Source organism: Talpa occidentalis, unplaced genomic scaffold, assembly GCF_014898055.3.
Source record: "Talpa occidentalis isolate TD23 unplaced genomic scaffold, MPIMG_talOcc4v2.1 talOcc4.9, whole genome shotgun sequence".
Lineage (NCBI taxonomy): Eukaryota > Metazoa > Chordata > Mammalia > Eulipotyphla > Talpidae > Talpa > Talpa occidentalis.
The window spans coordinates 8,973,280-8,991,360 of NW_023605305.1; the positions used below are offsets into that span (position 1 = coordinate 8,973,280).

Here is an 18,081-nt window from a genome sequence, read left to right on the forward strand (position 1 = left end):
GCAGACTCTTGCCCCTGCCGTGTGCTCTGGGCCAGCAGCTCCCAAGAGCTGGGCGTGGAGCATGGTAGGAATTTGGGGTTCTGCGGGAGGAAGTAGTCCCCTTTGTCCTTTATGCATACAGTTGATCTTTGAACAACGTGGGGGTTAGAGGCACCAACCCCTCCCTGCATGGTTGAAAATCCAAGTATAACTTCTGACGCCCCCCAGACTTAACTAGGATCATCCCTTGCTATCAGTGGGGAATTGGTTTCAGGGCGCCACTAATTACCCCCTTCCCTTCAGATACCCAAATCCCCAGAAATTCAAGTCCCTTTTATTGGCCCTCTGTATTGGGGGTGCTCTGCACTCACAGATGAAACCAAGTGCAGGTGCCCAGCCCACAGACGTGGGGGGCTGTTGTTTGAGAACCATCCTCGGGTAAGTGGGCCCTTGGTGTTCAAGGGTCAGCTGTATCTCCTCTCAGGGCCCTGACACAGGAACTTAGGCGCCTTTGGAGAAAATAAAACCTGATGACTCCAGATCTTAGAACTGAAACCAGACCTTGGCTCCATGGAGACTGAGAGGCTGAGAAAATACTCAGAGATACTGATTTCATGGGAATCATGGGTGGAGAGCAAACGCTGGTGGAAAAGATGGACCCCAAAGTCTGTCAGAATAGCATCAGCTCTTCTTCCCACCCCCAGAATTTGCTGGGGCAAAAGATGCAAGAGCAATTCTTGTGGCCCAGAAGGGGGCCATGTGCGCAAGGAAGCTGACAGGAGGGCCTTCCAAACTTGGCCATAGGAGCAGAAATGGCTTCCTGGAGCAGAAATGGCCTCAGCACACAAAAACCAAAGATTTTTTCAAAACTCCTGGGCCTGCAGAAGGATTGGGAGACAAGTGGGTGGCTTAAAGAGCCCTTGCATCAAATAGTAGCAGGTGGGCCTCCCTTCTGAGTAAAAGCAGGTGAGCCCCGAGCAAGGTAAATGCAGGTGAACCCCCCCATCAAGTAAATGTAGGAGTTCCCTCTAATCCCCTGAAACTGGGGTGCAAGGTCCCAGACCATACCCCAAGAATTTTCCAGGCCCAGGAATTTGCAATTTTAACAAGCCCCAGTGGGTCATTTTTGCAACGAGCAGAACTTTGAGAACCAGTGGTCCCACGCTTTGCAGGGCTCACCCTGTCAATTTCCAGGGAACACACTCCCTAGATGGAGCCCCCAGAGCCTGGGTGCTGCCATCCTGACCACTGCCCCATGCACGCCCGTGGGCATTTCCTCCTGACAATGTCCAGCCCAGGCAGTCTTTCAGCACCAGGTCAAACAGTCCAGGCACCGGCTTCCAGAACCCCCTTGCTCAAGGTCAGAGACCTAACAGTCAGCCTCAGCTGCCTCGGGTCTGCGCACACCAACTGCCTAGTAAATTAGCGAGAAGGGGCTCCTCTGCACCTCCTCTCTTCCCAGCCACCCTGGATGGAGAAAATCACGCACACCCGGGCAGCTTCTGCTGCCTCAACAAGGGGGCGGGCAGGCGAGACCTTGAGCCCGTAAGAGGGGAGGGCGGCTCAGAGCCCCGGGATCATCCGAGGCTGCTGTGCCGAGCGAGGTCCTCAGGTTGGAGAGCTGTGCCATGTCCTTCCAGCGCATCATCCGCCTGTCCCTGGACAGCGCCACCCACGCCACGTGCATGCTGGGCACGGAAATCTCCTTGGATCTCCATGGGTGAGGAACTGGGGGCCGCCACGGCTGAGTGGCTGGTGCCTGGCCCCTCCCTGGATTATGTGGGAGTGGGGGTTACCTTCCTCCTCTGCGTCTTCAGGTTCTGCCTCATCTTGAGGTGCCTGGCTTGGGTCTCCAGGCTCCTTAGCCCCGATGCTGCCGAATCCTGCCCTAACCTACTCCTGGCGTATATGGGCTGCATGGCCCCAGGAGAGCAAGTGCCTCCCCTCTCTGTCCCCTTAACTGAAAAAGGTTGGGGGGTGAGGCTGGTTCTCCAGGTATTGGAGAGGATTGAGTGAGGGGGCGTCCTGTAAATTGGAGCCTCGGGGGAGCTGTGCCAATCGCCAGAGGTCAGGCCTTCCCAAATCTCCTGAGCCCCCCTGTGACTCAGACAAACTGCTCCTCCCTCCTTGGGTGATGGGAGCTTAGAAACAGGAAGCAGCTTTGGTAACTTCCAGAGTGCTGACAGGGAGGTGGGGTCTTGGTGGAGATTGTTGGAGGAAAGACATTGGGCCCCTGGAGCCAGGATGACAGGAGGGAGGGAAAAGTTGTTGGGACCCCAAAATGTCCACACCCGCGGCCCCTGCCTCAACACCCTCAGGAGAGAGAGGGTGGAGCCGAGTCCGCCATGCCAGCTTCACTCCGGCTGAGAAGAGGAGATGCCACAGCCTGAGTCTTCTTGTTGGCCACCCAGGTGCGCCCCGCGGCAGTGCAAGTCCTTCGCCGTCACGGGCTCCCTGGGGGTCTCGGTGGATATTCACAGCCGCGTCCCGGGGACGTCCAGGGAGGAAGCAGCCACTGCCCGCTGGCCCCTGTCTGATCCTGTGGATGTGCTGGTGAAGATGGTATCCCCCAGCCCCGACGTCCAGGAGCACAAGGTCAGTCGCGGGGGAGGGCGGCCTCCTGGGCCGCAGCCGGTGTGGCCGAGGCCGTGAGTCTGAGAAACGCGGTGCCCAGTGTCCTGGGCGCCTGATCTGACTGGATACGTGCAGTCAGTGAGATGAGGACTCGTGACCCCACTGTACAGACGTTGAAACCAAGGCACTGAGCAAGGAAGTGTCCTGTCCGCGCTGCTAATTGGCAGAACGGGCACTGAAGCCCCAGTGTCTGTCTCCGTGCGTGTTGGGCTCTCAACACTGGGCTTCAAAGTCTGGCTTCAAAGGTTTCAGCAGCTTCCCTCCAGCGGCCTTGCTGGCTGAGGCTGGTCCTCTGGGTGTGGAGAGCCAACACTTTAAACACACACGTTGCTAGTTACCTTGAGTCACGCACCAGAGACCAACATTACCCTGGCTGACATACTAGGAAACTGAGGCAGGGAGTGACTTAAAGCAATATAGGGTGACTGGGTGGGGTGGATCCAGAATCCTTCCTGAGGAGCTGTCTCCCTGAGGGGCCACCTGAGCCAGGAGAGGTGGACTTCACCTTGTAGAACAGGCTCAGCTTGAGTGGGACATGGGGGGTGCTTTGTAGGGGAAGCAGGTGGCTCCTGCTAAGTGATTGCAACCACCAGGGACTCAACACCCTCACGCCCCCTACCAATCTGGTCAGCCTCGGGGCAGGGCCTGGGTCTGGCTCACAGCGCTCAGGTGACTGCAATGTGAGGCTGAAGGTGAGGAAACTTCAGGAAGCCCCTTCAGGACTGGAGGACTCATGTCCACAGAACCTGCTGGAAGTCTGAGAGTAGAGGACAGAGGGCCAAGCTGGGGTGGCTGGGGGCGGTGCATGTCCGTGATACACTGTGCCCGGGCAGGGTGTCCCGAGGAGACAGCTTGGACACCTGGATAAGAATTGAGTGTCTCACACAGGTGTGAGGCTCTGACCGTCCCCGCTGAGCCCAGCCCCCTGCACTGTGTTCTCTGTGGGGCCTCAGCCGCCACCCCCTTGGGAGTGGCCACGGAGTGAGGTGCTGGACCTGGGAGGACAGAAGCTGCCCTGTAGGGGCAGGTGGCAGTGACATGGGTGCCAGCCCAGCCCCAGGTCATTGATAGTTCTCAGTTTGTGGCAACAAAGGCCTGGAAGCAGCGGCTGGTGGGGGATACTGGGGAGACAGAACCCACTGGAGGCCCACATCTTGCTGCCTGCCGCGTGGGATGATGGGCAGGACCCCAGAAAGGCAGAGTTTAAAGCTCGGCGTCCAGGGCTGGCAGCCTGGATCTTACGTCCTGTGCCAGCTCCCTCTGGCTGAACAACACAGAGCAGGTCCCTTTACCACTCTGCCTTTGGGGGCAGAGCCCATCTGGCTGAGTTGTGGGGGCCTCTGTGGATGTGCTGGGGGAGGGTCTGGCATATCATAAAGGGGGAGTCGTGTGCTCAGTGCTGATGACAGTGTGGTCGCCCTGCACCAGCTCACAGCGGGACCTCGGAGCTCGTCTAGACCAGGGTCCAGGACATGGGTACGTGGTTGGGGTCCTGTCCGCCCCTGCTCTCTGTGGACCCCGGGTGCTGTCTTCGCAGGTTCTGGTCTCCTACTATCAACCCGACGAGGAAACCCCCGTGGCCACAGCTGCGCTCTACCTGACGGGCATCGGTGAGTGCCGTCCCAGCCCGCAGGGAGGGTGGGCCTGGCAGACGCAAGGGGTGCCCAAAGGGGCGCTCCTGGACCGGATGCCTCCCGGAGCCCTGGAGGGGCTCACCCCTTGTTCATTCAAGAACAGTCTTTCAACATTTCTTGCTGATGTAGTAAACCACTAGCCCTTCTCTTCTGGATCATTCCAGAACAAACTAGAATGCCTATTCCCTTAATAGGAACAAGAGGAACAAGCTAAAATGACTATTCATTAAACCTTATTCTCTACTCCCTACAAACGCCACTCCCTTCTTAGGGGCGCTCTCTGTATGCACCATTTTCTCCCCCCTTTCTCTGATCTACTCACATCAGACACCTGCCATGAACACGGTCCCCACTGAGAATCCCGACACCCTCTCGTCTCCCTACCCTGACTTGTGGCCAGTGTTTAGCACAACCCGCTTCATCCCACTTGAAACACTTCGGGGACCCTCCTTAGTCTCCCGCTCCCCAGCAGGGAGGATTCTCCGGTCCCTCTGCAGAATCCTTAGCCCCCAGCGCTCCCCACCTTTCTAGCTGCTCAGGCCAAACCTCAGCCTCACCACCCCTCTCCCAGCCCACGCCCATCAGGAGTCTTGTCTCGTTACCTTAAACTTAGCTGGACGTGCCATGTCCGGTGCGCTCCTCCTGGTCCGGGCCCCTGCCGTTGCTCGCCTGGGTCACGCCTGGTCCCCTGTTGGGGTCCCTGCTTCTGTTTCTGCCCTCTGAGATCCAGTCTTGATTCAGCTGGCAGAGGCACATTTTAGAAAGGATGTCAGACGCTGTGTCCTCAAGTCAAGGCCTCCACCGCCTCCCCACACTGCCCAAGCCAGAGTCTCCATGGCCCCAAGCCCCGGCCCACGCTGCCTCTCACCTGTGGCCAGTTCCTCCCTTTCGCACGCCCATTCTGCCGCAGGTGCCCCTCGAGGCTGCCACCTGCACTTCATCTCGCTGCTCCCTGCAGACACCAGCAGAGCATTTACTCGCCTCCAGCAGGTCTTGTTCTCATTTCATTTAGATTCTCTGATCACTTGAAACTGAAACCCCCCCCCCACCGCCCCATCTTTGTGTCCCTGGCCTTTGTACCATCGGACTTAATGTGGATCCAGCTTTTTCTTCACCTCCTCCCCTCCCCCCGCCCCCACACATGTGCGCACTTAGCTCCAAGGAGGGTGCTCTGCCCATCGCTGCCTCCCTAGCACCTCACCTGGTTCACAGCGGGCCCCTGGGCCCTAAGCACCTGTGCCATCTGTGCTATACAGCAGCAAGCAGGGCTGGGCTCATGGCTCTGACGTTCCAGTTGAGAACTAGATGACAAAGGCTAAGAACAAAAATATAGCAGGGCGAAGCCACACAGTGGTCAGCTGGGGGTGGGGGTGGACATTGGGGTGTAAAGAAGAAGCCTTTTCAGGCCTGCTGGGCGGAAGCCTGGATCCCTAAGCTCTCACAGGGGCTGGAAATGCCATGTAATGCAGCCCTTCCCGCGTCCTAGAGTGCTGAGACCCTTCCGGAAGGCTAGAGAAGTGGATCTTTCAGGCATGGGTTGGGCAGAAGCCAGGTGGTAGATAATGGCATCAGGGCCCCCGTGGGCTTGCTCTGTGAGTTCCCAGATGGGTGGGGTGGGGTAGGTGGCGAGTCTCTGGCCTCTCCAGGCAGGCTCCTAAGTCTATAGCTTGCCCAAAAAGCAGGATAACCCCCAAACCAATCCGGGGTAGCCCTGGAGGACTACCCCCGGGGCTCTGTCCAGCAAGTGGGGGGGCTGAGAACTTTCCCTCCCATTTCTAGGGGTCTCTCTGGACGTGGACATCTATCGCTGTGGGCAAGTCCACATGGTGAGCGACAAAGAGACAAAGGTGAGGCTGCGGGCCCAGGAGCCAGGTCCGGCCACACACTCTCTCCGTCCTTTGTCGTATTTCTGAAGGCAAATTGCTACACTACAAATCAGAACTGACGACGCCAATTTCTAGACTCTTCAAAAAACTAGTGTCTGGTGACACTAGGCTCATGTCCAGCCTGGGGGGACACTCGCTAGAACAGAAGGTCCGCTGGCCCTGCTCGAGGACGTGTGTGATCTCCAGGCTGCTGCAGGCCTCGCTGCCCCGATACTGACACCAGGAGGAAGCTGCTCCTCTCTAGCTTTCCCTTCCTCCTGCCTGCTCGCCTGACATCCCCTTCTAACCTGAGCTGGAAATTCCCCATCCAGACCCTGGAGAAAAGCCCGGCTCTGTCTGTCCCCAGTGCGGGGTCCTATCTGGGAAGGAGCGGGTTTCCCTAGCTTTTTCCTGAACCAACATTCCTGTCTTTGCAGAGAAACTGGATGTGGGGCCCCAGCGGTTGGGGTGCCATCCTGCTTGTGAACTGCAGCCCTGATGAGGTGGGTCACCTCGTAGAGGAGACACCCACAAAGGAGATCTCCCCAGAGGGTAAGGAGTCCTGGCCACAGCCTGGGGCCGGGGCCACCTCTCTGCCTTGGGGGCTGCCTGCTTACCTGTCAGCAAGCATGAGCCAGGCTGAGCTCCCGCTCTGGGATGGCTGAGTCTCTTTGTTGTGGCTTGAAGCTTTGAAATGGGAGAAAGAGACACCCTGCACCCTACCCCCGGCACCCCGGGAAGAGTGTGAGCTCTGATGTCGGAACAAACGGTTACTTCCAGGCCCTGAACTTGAACGTGCTCATTCCCTGATCTTGTCTTGCCACTTATAAAATGGGGCTGACCCATTTTGCTGCCCTTACAAGGTGGTTGAGAAGAATCGGAAGCCACCAGAGCAGTACAAGAGGCTTCCCACCACCCTTGCGCAGCCCGGGGCAGGAACACTGGCAAAGGCAGACCTCTCTTCAAGGCTCAAGTGCCCTGGGGCCCGGGCGCTAGGTCTCAGCAGTAGAACAGGATGTTCTGCTTCCCACCAAGGTTGGGGGGCTTCTCACCAAGACTGGAGGGTTGAGGGGGGCTAGGGCCTTGCCAAACTAACCTTGCCGGGCCCTGTTCTAGGTGTTTGCAGCTGAATGGGTAAATGCCATCCTCAAAATAAAGTTGGCCAGCTCCTGCCCCTGGCCATGTGGGAAGCAGGTAGCAGAGACACGAGGGAAGCTGAGCAGCCTGGACCAAGTCGGGGGGACAAAAGGTCCACCAGCCCCGCACCCCTACCACTCCTTTCTCCGTCCCTGGAGCACCGACCCACAGAAGCCCTAACCCCTGCCATGTCTTTTGGCCAGAAATAAAGCGTCTGTCCCCGATGACACTCACCGTTGAAGGACCCAGCTGCTTTCTAAAGAGACACCAGCTGCTCCTCCACACCTCCGAGGAAGAGGCGGAGAAGGCGCGAGTCTACCGGCCCCTGGGTGAGCATCCTTGGTTCTGCCTGTGTCTGCTCTTCCACGGGCTGCGGCCACACCCACTCCTGGCAGGGCAGGGGCCTAGAATGACAGATCAGGGTTGGAGACTTGTGTCTGCAGCCAGAAACTCCAGGTCCTCCACTCGCCTCCCCTGGGGACCGTCGGGCACGGCTGGGCCAGCAGGGACCTGGGGCCGGCCAGAGAGGCAGCCCAGGTTGGATGTGGTCCTCTGACCTGTGGCTCATGGGCAGGTTCAGCGGCAAGGGCCGCTCTAGCGCCGAGAGGCCCAGTGTGTAGCGACGACTCTCAGGTGGGCTGGGCTGGGGGTCATGAAATGAGATCTTTCCGCTCGGTGCTAGAGTTCTACAGAGTTGGTTTAAGCAGAGTTGGGGTCTCCCTGGGCAAGTTAACGGAGAAGGTGCGGGAGCTACGGCGTGTGCACTGAGTGAAAGCAGAAGCAGGTCTTGGAAGATGAGGCTAACAGGGAGAGCACGGGTGGGAGGTGGGAATTGGCAGTAGAAGTTTGGGGACTGAGCTGGAGAAGAATCACTGAGGTGGGGGTGTCATTGCGTTAGAACGATGGGAGGCTGTCGAATCTGCTGTGGAGGGGGTGTCTGGGCCGGGAGCACTGAAGGTGGCTTTGCAGGAAGGTCACAGGAGCGAGCAGTCGGGGGGCCTGTAAGGGCCGATGGCTGCACAGTGGAGAAGCCAGCAGGGAAGACTCCGGGGAGGGGGTGAGGATGCAGGCCGGCGCCGTGGGGGCAGGGAGCGCTATTGGAGAGCATGTCCCTTGAATGAAGAAATGTTCCAGAAGGTCTAGAATGACCAACGGCAAAAGGGATGCCTGCCCCACCTCTAGCTCAGGGGTTCGTGGACAGCAGGAAGCAGGACCCCAGCACAATCCATGCGGTTACCTGTCCCGAGGCCCGCAGGGGCACCTGGGCTGATGCCAATTAATGGAGCCGGTCCGCACCCAAGGACAGCCGTGGCAGTCATCCGCTGGCCCTGGGAGGATTGGGGCAGCTGGCACCTGCTGTGCTTGAGGCCTTAGGGGGTGCAGTGAAGGATCTGTGGCCAGGGGAAGCCCCGCCCAGGATTCGGGCTCTTTCCAGAGGGTTTACATGGTCGGAAGGATGAGGACTGTCCAGAAGGCCAGGTGGGGAGAAGCCAGTGGTGCAGGGGGAGAAGCTTGGTGGCCTGGGTCAGGGTGGTCTCTGGAGACAGGGGCTGGACAGGCCTGGCTCCAGTTCACTAGACGGCCACAGCCTGAGGCCCCTTCATCCTGGCCCCTTCACCCGGGACAACGGCGTTGACGCGTGGGACACCTTCTGGCTTCTTCGGAAGTCTCTGTGGAGGCGCGATCCATCTGGCGGGCTGTTCGCACGGACTGTCTTTCCCAGAACTCGGTCCAGCCATGTCGGGCTTTTCACTGGGGCTGCCAGCCACCTTGGCGCAGTTTCTCACCTTGAAGACCCCTGACAGTCTCCTCCCCAGAGCTGGTCAATGTGTAGAAGCACTGACTACGAGTTTTTACTCTGTATTGAACCCCCCCAAAAGGGGGCTTTTCCCTGGCCCGACTCCCGGTGGGCCGCATGTAAAGCACGTTGGTGTGAAACTAACCCTCGTCTACAAAGGCTAGAAATGGAGGGTCAGGAAGGTCGGCTGGGCTCCTGCGGTCGTGGAGCTGCCAGCCTGGCTGCTGACATGAAGGCCAGCCCACGCCCTTGACCGTCAGCCGTGGTGCTGGGCACCGGGCTACTTCAGCAGCTGCTCTGTCCCTTCTCCTTCCTAGAAGACAGCTCCAGCACCTTCCAGGTGGTGCTGGGGCCTGGCCAGCACACCTACACCTTCCCCCTGCTGGAGGACCACTTGAAGGAGGACCACCTGAAGGAGACCTTCTATGTTGAAGCTATCGAGTTCCCGTCCGCTGACTTCTCAGGCCTGATATCCTACTCGGTCTCCCTGGTGGAAGAGTCTCAAGACCTGGTAACCCCCCCAAGCAGACTAGCGGCCGTGGGGCCAGGGGCTGTGCGGGGACGGAGACAACGCTCGCAGTCGGCCACAGAGAGGGGAAGACAAGACTTTGTGGGTGGAGCTAGGGTTTCATGCCACCTTGGGGAGAAAGAGCTGCAAGTGATGGGTAAGATCCCAGAAGGGGGCTGGCCTGGACCGCGGGAAGCAAGGGGGCTGGGGAAAGAGGGTAGACGTGGAACCCCACAGCACCCATGGGACCTTGTCTTTCGTTACAGTCAATCCCAGAGACGCTGGTGTACAAAGACACGGTGGTGTTCCGGGTGGCTCCCTGCGTCTTTATGCCCAGCACCCAGATGCCTCTAGAGGTGTACCTGTGCAGGTACGAATGCCCTCAGGCTGCCATGCAGGTCATTTCCATGACTGCTACTCTCACCTGTCTGTCTGCAGTGGGAGGAGCAGAGATAACTAGACCTTGTCACCAGGACTGTGAAATGCTTCTTTCTGGGCTGCCTGGTCCTACCCACAGAGGCTGATCCCACACGAGCTTGAATCCTAGGATGCGGGGGCCCTCCCTGTTCTTAGGAGGAGGTAGACAAATAACCGTGTGGTTTCAGGTAGGGTCAGGTGCCATAAAGCAGGTAGCAAGGTGGAAAGGTGAGGACTTGAGTGTGTTCTAGGAACACTGAGGAGGCCTAGGAGCCTGCAGGGTCTGGTAGCACTGCTTCTTTCATTTCTATGGGGAAATTATTGAGCATCCCCAGACCCAAAAGCTGAATTATCAAATCATACCAAACAGGAATGTTATTTCTTGAAAAGGGGGAAACAGCAACAGGAAAAACAGCTATTCTGTGAGAGTCACTAAGGAGTAGGGTCCTCAAAACACAGGATTTCAGACTGAGAAGAGTCTAGAACTCAAGGGATTTTGCTGATAAATATCCAAATACAAGATCTTTCTACTTTAGCTCTTGTATCTGAAGACAGATGTGTTCATTCACATGAGGTGGCCTTGAAAACTGGTCTCCTAAGAGTCTCCCAGAGGGGAGGTATTCAGGTGCTGCTTGACCCAGCTTAGCCTCAACTGACCCACAAGACTGGGGCTCCACACCTTCCCTAGCACATACCTCAGATGCTGCCAGATCTCGTCTGGCTGCTCCGCTCTCTGGCGCCCAGTCTGTGTAGACCTGAGATATAGACTCTTTGGCCCAGAGCCTAGAAAAGCAGGGACTTGGAACCAGACTAGAAACCCAATTTTGATGTGTCCCCAAAGTAAGCGCTTGCTGACATTCAACTCATGAGGACTTTATAAAGGGTGGTCTTAGAGTCGGCCTCGAGCAGCTCTGCTCACCCCTGGGTGCACAGCGGGGCCCCGGAGGCCTGCTGCTGTGCACACTGACTCCAGGGTTGAAAGCCCACACACCCGCACACAATGACCCTGTTGGCCATCCTATGGGGGAGGGGTCGACCAGCTTCTTGGCTTCTTGGCTTCTCATGGAAAGTGACTGCGGAGTGGGGACAGTGCAGGGTCCCAGACTACCATGCAGGGACTCTAGCAATTGACCAGACTCAGCCATGATCTAAGCTGAATGGTGCTGGGCAAGATGCTCTGAGCTGCCAGTGATGGGGGGGTGGGGTGGCTACTCCACTGAGCGCCTGGATGAAGCATAATCTCCTGACCAGAAGGAGGTGCTCCTTCCTGGTACAGTTAGCAGGGAGCCTGGAAGGCCTCCCCAGAGCTGGCTTGTCTCCGTGGCAGAGAGCTGCAGCTCCAGGGCTTTGTCCAGTCGGTGATGGACCTGAGCGAGAAAAGCAACAGCCAGGTGGCATCCGTCTACGAGGACACCAGCCGCCTGGGCAGGTGGCTCCAGGTAACACCCATCAGGGGAAACCCTCTGTGTGTGGGGAGGGGCAGGAGATGTGCATGGACACTGACTGTCCCAGGCTTCCAGGTCAGCCTTCCCTGCCGATTCCTTTCCATCCCGGAATGCACGGGGGTTCCAGAGGCCTAAGCCAGGCCCCAGGTGCACAAGGGCCCAGCACCTTCAGCGTCAGCTGATAGCACCCAGGATCTGCTCCAGGGCCCAGCCCGGCCTGCCAGGGTCCAGCTCAGCAGGCACTAGGTGCTTCACAAATAGCTGTGATACTTGCAACTGGGCCGTTCTAAGTGTTAGCAATAAGAGAGTAGGGATGGACACCACCCCCGCTCCCATCCTGAGACCCAGAACTCTTGCGGAAAGCAAGCAATGAGGTGGTATTGTGAGTTACTAGACAAAACCAGTGGTCTTGGGTGGTCAGGGAAGTCTCCGAATTCAGGGAAACAAAGAGCTGATGGTAAAAAGATTAGGGGTGATATTAGGAGGGGCCCCAGGGTAGAGGGACCGCTGGCTGGAGACTGGACTGTGGAAGCGAGTGGGGGCTGCTGGGGTGGCCAGGGCAGAGTGAACAAGGTCAGAGGCGGCAAGAGCTAGGTCATCAACCAGGGACCTGTTCAGCCACCATGAGGAATGGAATCTAAAGATGGGGTGACATTGGAAGGTACAAATCAAGGTTGGGGGAATTTTCTGATTTGAGTTCTTAAAAAGATCCCTCTGGCTGAGAAATAAAGACCAGGTCTTAGGGAGGGGCTAACATAGAAGAAAACCCAGTTGGAGGGTATCAGTAGTCGGGGAAGAAATTGTGGGGGCTTCCCATGAATGGCACCAGCGAGGCGTCCACTGCGAGTGTGTCTCGAGAACACCAGCAAGCTTTGCTCATGGATTAGATGCAGGAGAGAGAGCAGGAAGGATTCGAATGATTCAAGACTTAAAAAGTAGAACAGAAAGCCCCCAAGAGAGGGGATGATCCTGAGCTGAGCTGGGGGTCGAGCAGGAGCTGCAGGAAGGAGGGAGGGGTGTGTGTGCAGGAGGGTGGCTGGCTGGCACAGGTGGGAGAGCGGCAGGTGGAGCGAGTAAACATGACATCATGGCGTGTTCTCCTGTCCCCTCCAGGACGAGATGGCCTTCTGCTATACCCAGGCCCCCCACAAGACGATTTCCTTTCTCCTCGACACCCCTCGGGTCCTCAAACTGGAAGATTTCCCCATGAAATACTCGCTGGTGTGGGGCTTGGTTTGGCTGATTTGAACTGGGTCCAGCCTCCTGGGCCTGGTGCCTGGCAGGCGTGATGGGGCACCAAGGGAGAAGGCCCAAGGGGCCTCTGGGGGCAGGGGGCTGGGAGTCTCCTCAAAGTCTGGATCAGGGGTAAAACTGGAAATTGCAGCCCCCCTCAATACCTGCCTGGGCTGGGTCTCCTTCCAGAGCCCTGGGGTTGGCTACGTGACCCGGCTCACCAAGGACCACAGGGTGGCCAGCATGGATTCCATTGGGAACCTGATGGTGTCCCCACCCGTCAAGGTGAAGGGGAAAGAGTATCCCCTAGGCAGGATCCTGATTGGCAGCAGCTTTTACCCCAGGTGAGGCATGAGGCCAGGTGGCGGCCAGATGTCTTAAAACTAAAGGAAGGCCCGTAGTAGCTCACCTGTCAGAGGCACCTGCTCTGGACCCTCAAGCAAGGCTAGCTGAACCTTGCAGCCAGCTGTCCTGTCTGGTAGACAAGGCTCCAGGGTCAGCGGAATCACGCTCCCTTCATCTGGTCTTCAGACCCAGCAGGTGCTATTGTCACAAGACGTGCGGCCGGACTTCTTGGCGGCCATTCATCTACAGCCCGGAAGTACTTGTGTCCCGGGGTTCAAGCCAGAGTGAGGGATTCTTAGTAACCGCCCCAGACCCTATGGACCGGCCCTTGAGCCCTGCAGTTATAGCAGCCAGTCCCTTGAAGGTGATCGGACAGTGGCCGAGGCTGGTGGTCAGCCTGGGCCCTGCTGGCTCAGGGGCCGTCCTCGCCTTCCTTCCTTCAGCAAAGAAGGCCGAGACATGAGCAAGGCCCTCCGGGGCTTCCTGTACGCTCAGCGAGTCCAGGCCCCGGTGGAGCTCTTCTCAGACTGGCTCATGGTGGGCCACGTGGACGAGTTCCTGTGCTTCCTCCCCACGCGGGACAAGCGTGAGGGCGAGAAGGTCTGTGGGGGGGAGGGGAGGAGGGGGGAGCATGTTTGTCTCCCACCTTCTTTGGAGACCTGCAAAGGAGCCTCTGGCTGGGGCCAGGAATGGGGAGTCAGCAGGTCACCCTAGTTCTGTTTCCCAGGGCTTCCGGCTGCTCCTGGCCAGCCCCAGCTCCTGCTACAAACTGTTCCAGGAGAAACAGAAGGAGGGCTACGGAGACACGGTCCTGTTTGAAGAGGTCCGAGATGACCAGCTTCTTTCTAATGGTAAGGGAAGCGCTCATGAGAGCAGAGGCCAGATGACTTTTCTAGAAAGGGTTCTTATTTCCTCCTCCTGATACAAAGGACCCCAGGGGAGGGTAAGATCATAGAACGTCTTGTTTTACGACAGAGCTATCTGGGCCACACTGGGACAGCAGAGGCAGAATGGCCAGAAGTTCTGGGATGGTCCAGAAGCTGCTAGAATGTGTACAAAGGGGAGCTCATTTGCACATGGTCAGTTCCACGCTATTCCTAGGGTCTAGATTTTTTTTGGGGGGGTGCTGGATTAAGCACCCGAGGGATCTTCTGGTCACCTCTCAGGAAAACCTATGTGGACAGCGAAACTCCGCAGTCTTGTTCTAAACCTTGTGGGAACCCAGAAAGGGAGGGGTGTTCTCTAGGCCTTCACTACTCAAAGTGAGGCTAGAAGACCAGCAGCTCTGGCTCACCAAGTTTCTTCTAGCAATGAAGAATTTCAGCCCCACTCTGGCCCTCCTGAATTAAACTTTAGGGCCGGGATATGGGATGCTTGGGGTCCTGGAAACACTAGGAAGGCGACATCTGCCTGTTACCTTGGCCGATGACTTGAGTCAGGCTCCCCGGGCTACAGACCGGGTCACAGTTGACCAGCACAATCAATGACCTGGTCAAACCTGTGTCTGTGGTGTCATCTGTTTTCACACCCCTCCCCACACCCCAAGAGGTTTTATGTCGCATAATTACGAGAACCATGACTTCCTAGTTATCTTTCCTTGAATACACTGCTGTTTGCCCCTTCTTTTACGGGCATCTGTTTTTGTTTTTGTTTTTTTCTGGCTCTGTTTATTAGTGCATGCAAATAAATTTTGTTTAAATAAGCTTATCAAGATCACAGATGATACATATGATGTGAAGGTGCCCAGGTGAGCGGGGGCTGAAGCCACTTTGCTAACTTGTTCCAAACTGCCTCTCAAGCCTGTCCCCCCTCGTACCAGGGACAGAGTGACTAGTGGCAGTGAAAAGTCCTGCCTGGGTTGTCATGGGCCCACATGGGTCCCTGGAGACTGGCCAGACCCCCTGTCAGTCATGCTTCCAGAATATACCAATTTGACCATGGCCAGGGGCCTCGTCTGCCCAGCCTTGGACACTGCCACCTCCCTGACCTACAAGCTGCCCGCCCTCTCCTTCCTGCAGGGAGGGAGGCCTACACCATCAATCAACTTCTGGCTGATGAAGACATGAGAAAGCAGAACGACTATGTGGAGGTAGTGACCAGGGACATGGGGGCCTTCTCCACAAAGCGGGGCAGGCAGAGCATCTAGACTGAGCACCTGACCGGTCTAAGAAATGGCCTAAGCAAAGGCCCAAGCATCCTGCAAAGCTCCTGTCAGAGTCCTCGAAATACCTGTATGAGTACTGAGAACAAGGTGGGGTCCATTTGAACTGTGTGACTCCAAAGCTTGCACTTGCTGTGCTTCTCAAGTTGTCTGGGGTCTATGAGCAGAAACTGGGGCTCAGTCTAGTGTCCTCCTGGCCCAGGAGCCCCCCATCCAGATGTCCCTAAAAGGCTCTGAGCACCAGGCTGAGAACAGACCCGGACCTGGCAGCTCGGGGCTCAGGACCACCCAGCTCCAGGATCCCCTGGGAGTTCTTAAGCTGAGAGCCCTTGGCTGAGACGCAGAAAAGCTCCCAGAGAAGGTTCTCAGCTTCTAGAAAAGGAGGCCCAGGAGGCAATGACCTGCCCAAGGTCGCATGGTCCATGCAAAACCCTTTGCCCACTGGCCCTATGGCTCCTCATTGAGGACACTGGTGTCCTGTCCTGACCTTTACAAAAACTAGGGAGGCCTGGGGGCCTGGCAGGCAGCTTGCCGACTGGGCGTCGGGCCAATGGCATCTCAATCCCCAGGGACAGGTGTCCTGGGAGTGGGGGTTGTGAACCCTAGTCAAGATCCTGAGGAAAACAGGCGTGTTGGGGGCACCAGCTGGTCTGAGGAGGGAGCTCCTGCTCTTATCCTTCCCAGAAGGCCGAGCGCTCAGGGCTAAGGGCTTTTTCTTGGCCCCCACGCAACTGTTCGGCTCCCCCACCCTGGCCAGACAGAGGGCAAAGTGGCCACGTGCTCCAGTGGACTTGAGGCCAGTGGCTGCCCCGGTCCTGACAAGCCTTTGCTGGTCTTGGCCTTTCAGACCAGCCTTTGTCTTGTGCCCATTTTGTCAGGGGCTGGTACAGCACGTGACTCTGGGCACGTGGTGGGCGATGGGGAGATGCTCACGCCGCTGCCCATTTAGCTGGAAGGCATCGCCCTCCCAGCCTGATGGTCGCTTCTCCCCGCCACAGAAGTGCATCAACCTGAACCGGGAGCTGCTGAAGCGGGAGCTGGGCCTGGTGGAAAGGGACATCGTGGACATCCCGCAGCTCTTCTGCTTGGAGCAGCTGACCAATGTGCCCTCCAGCCAGCAGACCGGGAAGCTCTTTGCCAGGCCCTATTTCCCCAACCTGGTGAGGGGTACAAGGTGTCCCCTGGCAGGGGTGGGGGCTGTTCCGCCAACTCTGGCTGGTCCCTCGACCCACATGGTGGACAGGAGAGGCAGGGATATGGCAAGTAACACTGCCTGAGAGTAGGTGGGATGGGGGGTCCTCCCCGACTCAGTGAGGGAGGACCCCTCTAAAGCAGGTGAGCTGTCCAGGATCGGGGGGCACATACCAGTCACTGTGGGCTGGGCCTGGGCCAGGTGCTTGAGGGGCCTCCACTAGCTCATGCCCAAATATAAGGCCCATCTCAGATGGGACACCCTGTGTGAGAGTCCAGCGTGCTGGGCCATCTGCTGGCCTTGCGGCTTTGGGACAAGCCCCGAGATGGGGGTCTTGTCCATGAGCTCCCTGCCCAGGACATAGAGGTGCTCACTTAAACATTTTACGCCTATTTGGAACAGGTGAATGTTGGGGTGAGGGGTTGTAAGTGTACAAGGGACCCCCCCTTGCAGACAGTGTGGCCCTTGGGCGTGCTCTGGGAGCCTGGCCTCCCCCACCCTGTTCTGACAGATGCAGATGATCGTGTTGGACAAGAACCTGGGCATCCCCAAGCCTTTTGGGCCCCAGATCAAGGGTGCCTGCTGCTTGGAGGAGAAGATCTGCCAGTTACTGGAGCCCCTAGACTTCACGTGCACCTTCATCGACGACTTTGACTGCTACCTAACCGACATCGGGGACTTCTGCGCCTGTGCCAACATCCGCCGGGTGCCCTTTGCCTTCAAGTGGTGGCGGATGGTGCCTTAGAGCCAGGCACTGGCGCACCCGCCCGGCAGGAATGGCCCGTGACACCATGCAAGGGAGTTCTGATCCCTCCTGCGGCTTGGGGGTGCCAGAGACCCTTCTTGACCTCCTTCACCACACTGTCCCTCAGCCAGGGGGTGGCAAATGTGACTTCCCTGAACCCCTTGGAAAAAGCTGGAAAGCTGCCCTCCCCTGAGAAGTGGTCACTAATACCCATTAAAGCTCTAGTGTCCTGAGTGCATTTAAGCGGCGGCGTCCTTGTTTGGGGGGTGGCGCGACGGCTAAGTTGAGCGGCTGGGATTCCTGGGGTCGGGCTGTCCCCTGGGGAGGGCAGGGATCACGCTGACCTGATTTTCTGCCCCTTCCTTATCTTGGACTTTGTAGTAGGAAGTGGTTTTCTAGACTAAGCCTCTGAGATAAGCTGGGTCTAGACTAGCGCCCTAACTAGCATCCTCTCCCTTCCAGGCCAGCCCTGGGCCCTGACCACTTGGAGACCCTTCTCCCCCGCTGTCCTCGGGACAGTGACGCCGGCGGGCACCTGCCGCGGGGGTCTGCAGACAGCCCTGCTTGTCGAGTTGTAAGCTGACACAGTTGGGTTTGCTTGGTCCGCCCAGTGTAAATTTCTCCCAATTAGACGCCAACAGCTGAGGTGACAGATCGCAGATGGCTGGAGAGGCTCCGGCAAAGGCCAGGACTCAGCCGCAGCTCCCGCCACCCCCGGTGAGCCCAGGAGACAGGTGGCCAGGGCACTGGGGTGGGTGTGCCCAAGCTCCCTTCCACGAGACTCAGCCAGGGAAACCGAGGGGCTCCACACACGGAAGCCTGAATCAGAGATGGTGGTTTGGGGGTGATTTGGACCAATCAGGTTAGTTTGGCAGAAGCTTCCTTCCTGGACTACCGACCGAACGGGAGAGATGAGCGTGACATCAGACTAAAGCTTCGGCCAATCTCCTTACATGCGGCCTCGGGACTGGCCGGGTCAGATCCTGTT

At 57.8% G+C, this 18,081-nt stretch overlaps 1 protein-coding gene across 3 annotated transcripts; it reads left to right on the plus strand.

Moving 5' to 3' along the window:
- The first annotated feature begins 1,547 nt into the window (after positions 1 to 1,547).
- Positions 1,548 to 17,375, plus strand: PADI6 (peptidyl arginine deiminase 6). Of its 3 annotated transcripts, none has more exons than XM_037498938.2 (16): positions 1,548 to 1,699; positions 2,391 to 2,574; positions 4,151 to 4,223; positions 6,027 to 6,094; positions 6,550 to 6,664; positions 7,453 to 7,578; positions 9,365 to 9,558; positions 9,822 to 9,925; positions 11,300 to 11,411; positions 12,531 to 12,638; positions 12,840 to 12,994; positions 13,439 to 13,595; positions 13,723 to 13,846; positions 15,014 to 15,084; positions 16,155 to 16,316; positions 16,860 to 17,375. In XM_037498938.2, the coding sequence occupies exons 1-16, from the start codon at positions 1,608 to 1,610 to the stop codon at positions 17,091 to 17,093; spliced, it is 2,079 nt and encodes a 692-aa protein (XP_037354835.1). In that variant the 5' UTR covers positions 1,548 to 1,607; the 3' UTR covers positions 17,094 to 17,375. The 3 variants fall into 3 exon arrangements, with proteins under 3 accessions (XP_037354835.1, XP_037354834.1, XP_054547503.1); XM_037498937.2 differs by having other exon boundaries at positions 1,568 to 1,699; positions 9,368 to 9,558; XM_054691528.1 differs by lacking the exon at positions 15,014 to 15,084 and having other exon boundaries at positions 1,568 to 1,699; positions 16,860 to 17,036.
- The last annotated feature ends 706 nt before the right edge of the window (positions 17,376 to 18,081 follow it).

Excerpts from the sequence above, each read along its gene's own strand:
- PADI6 (XM_037498938.2), top strand. The coding sequence starts at position 1,608 with ATGTCCTTCCAGCGCATCATCCGCCTGTCCCTGGACAGCGCCACCCAC. Across the intron at positions 6,665-7,452 it reads AAAGGAGATCTCCCCAGAGG|AAATAAAGCGTCTGTCCCCG; the intron begins GTAAGGAGTCCT and ends TCTTTTGGCCAG. Across the intron at positions 9,559-9,821 it reads TGGAAGAGTCTCAAGACCTG|TCAATCCCAGAGACGCTGGT; the intron begins GTAACCCCCCCA and ends CTTTCGTTACAG.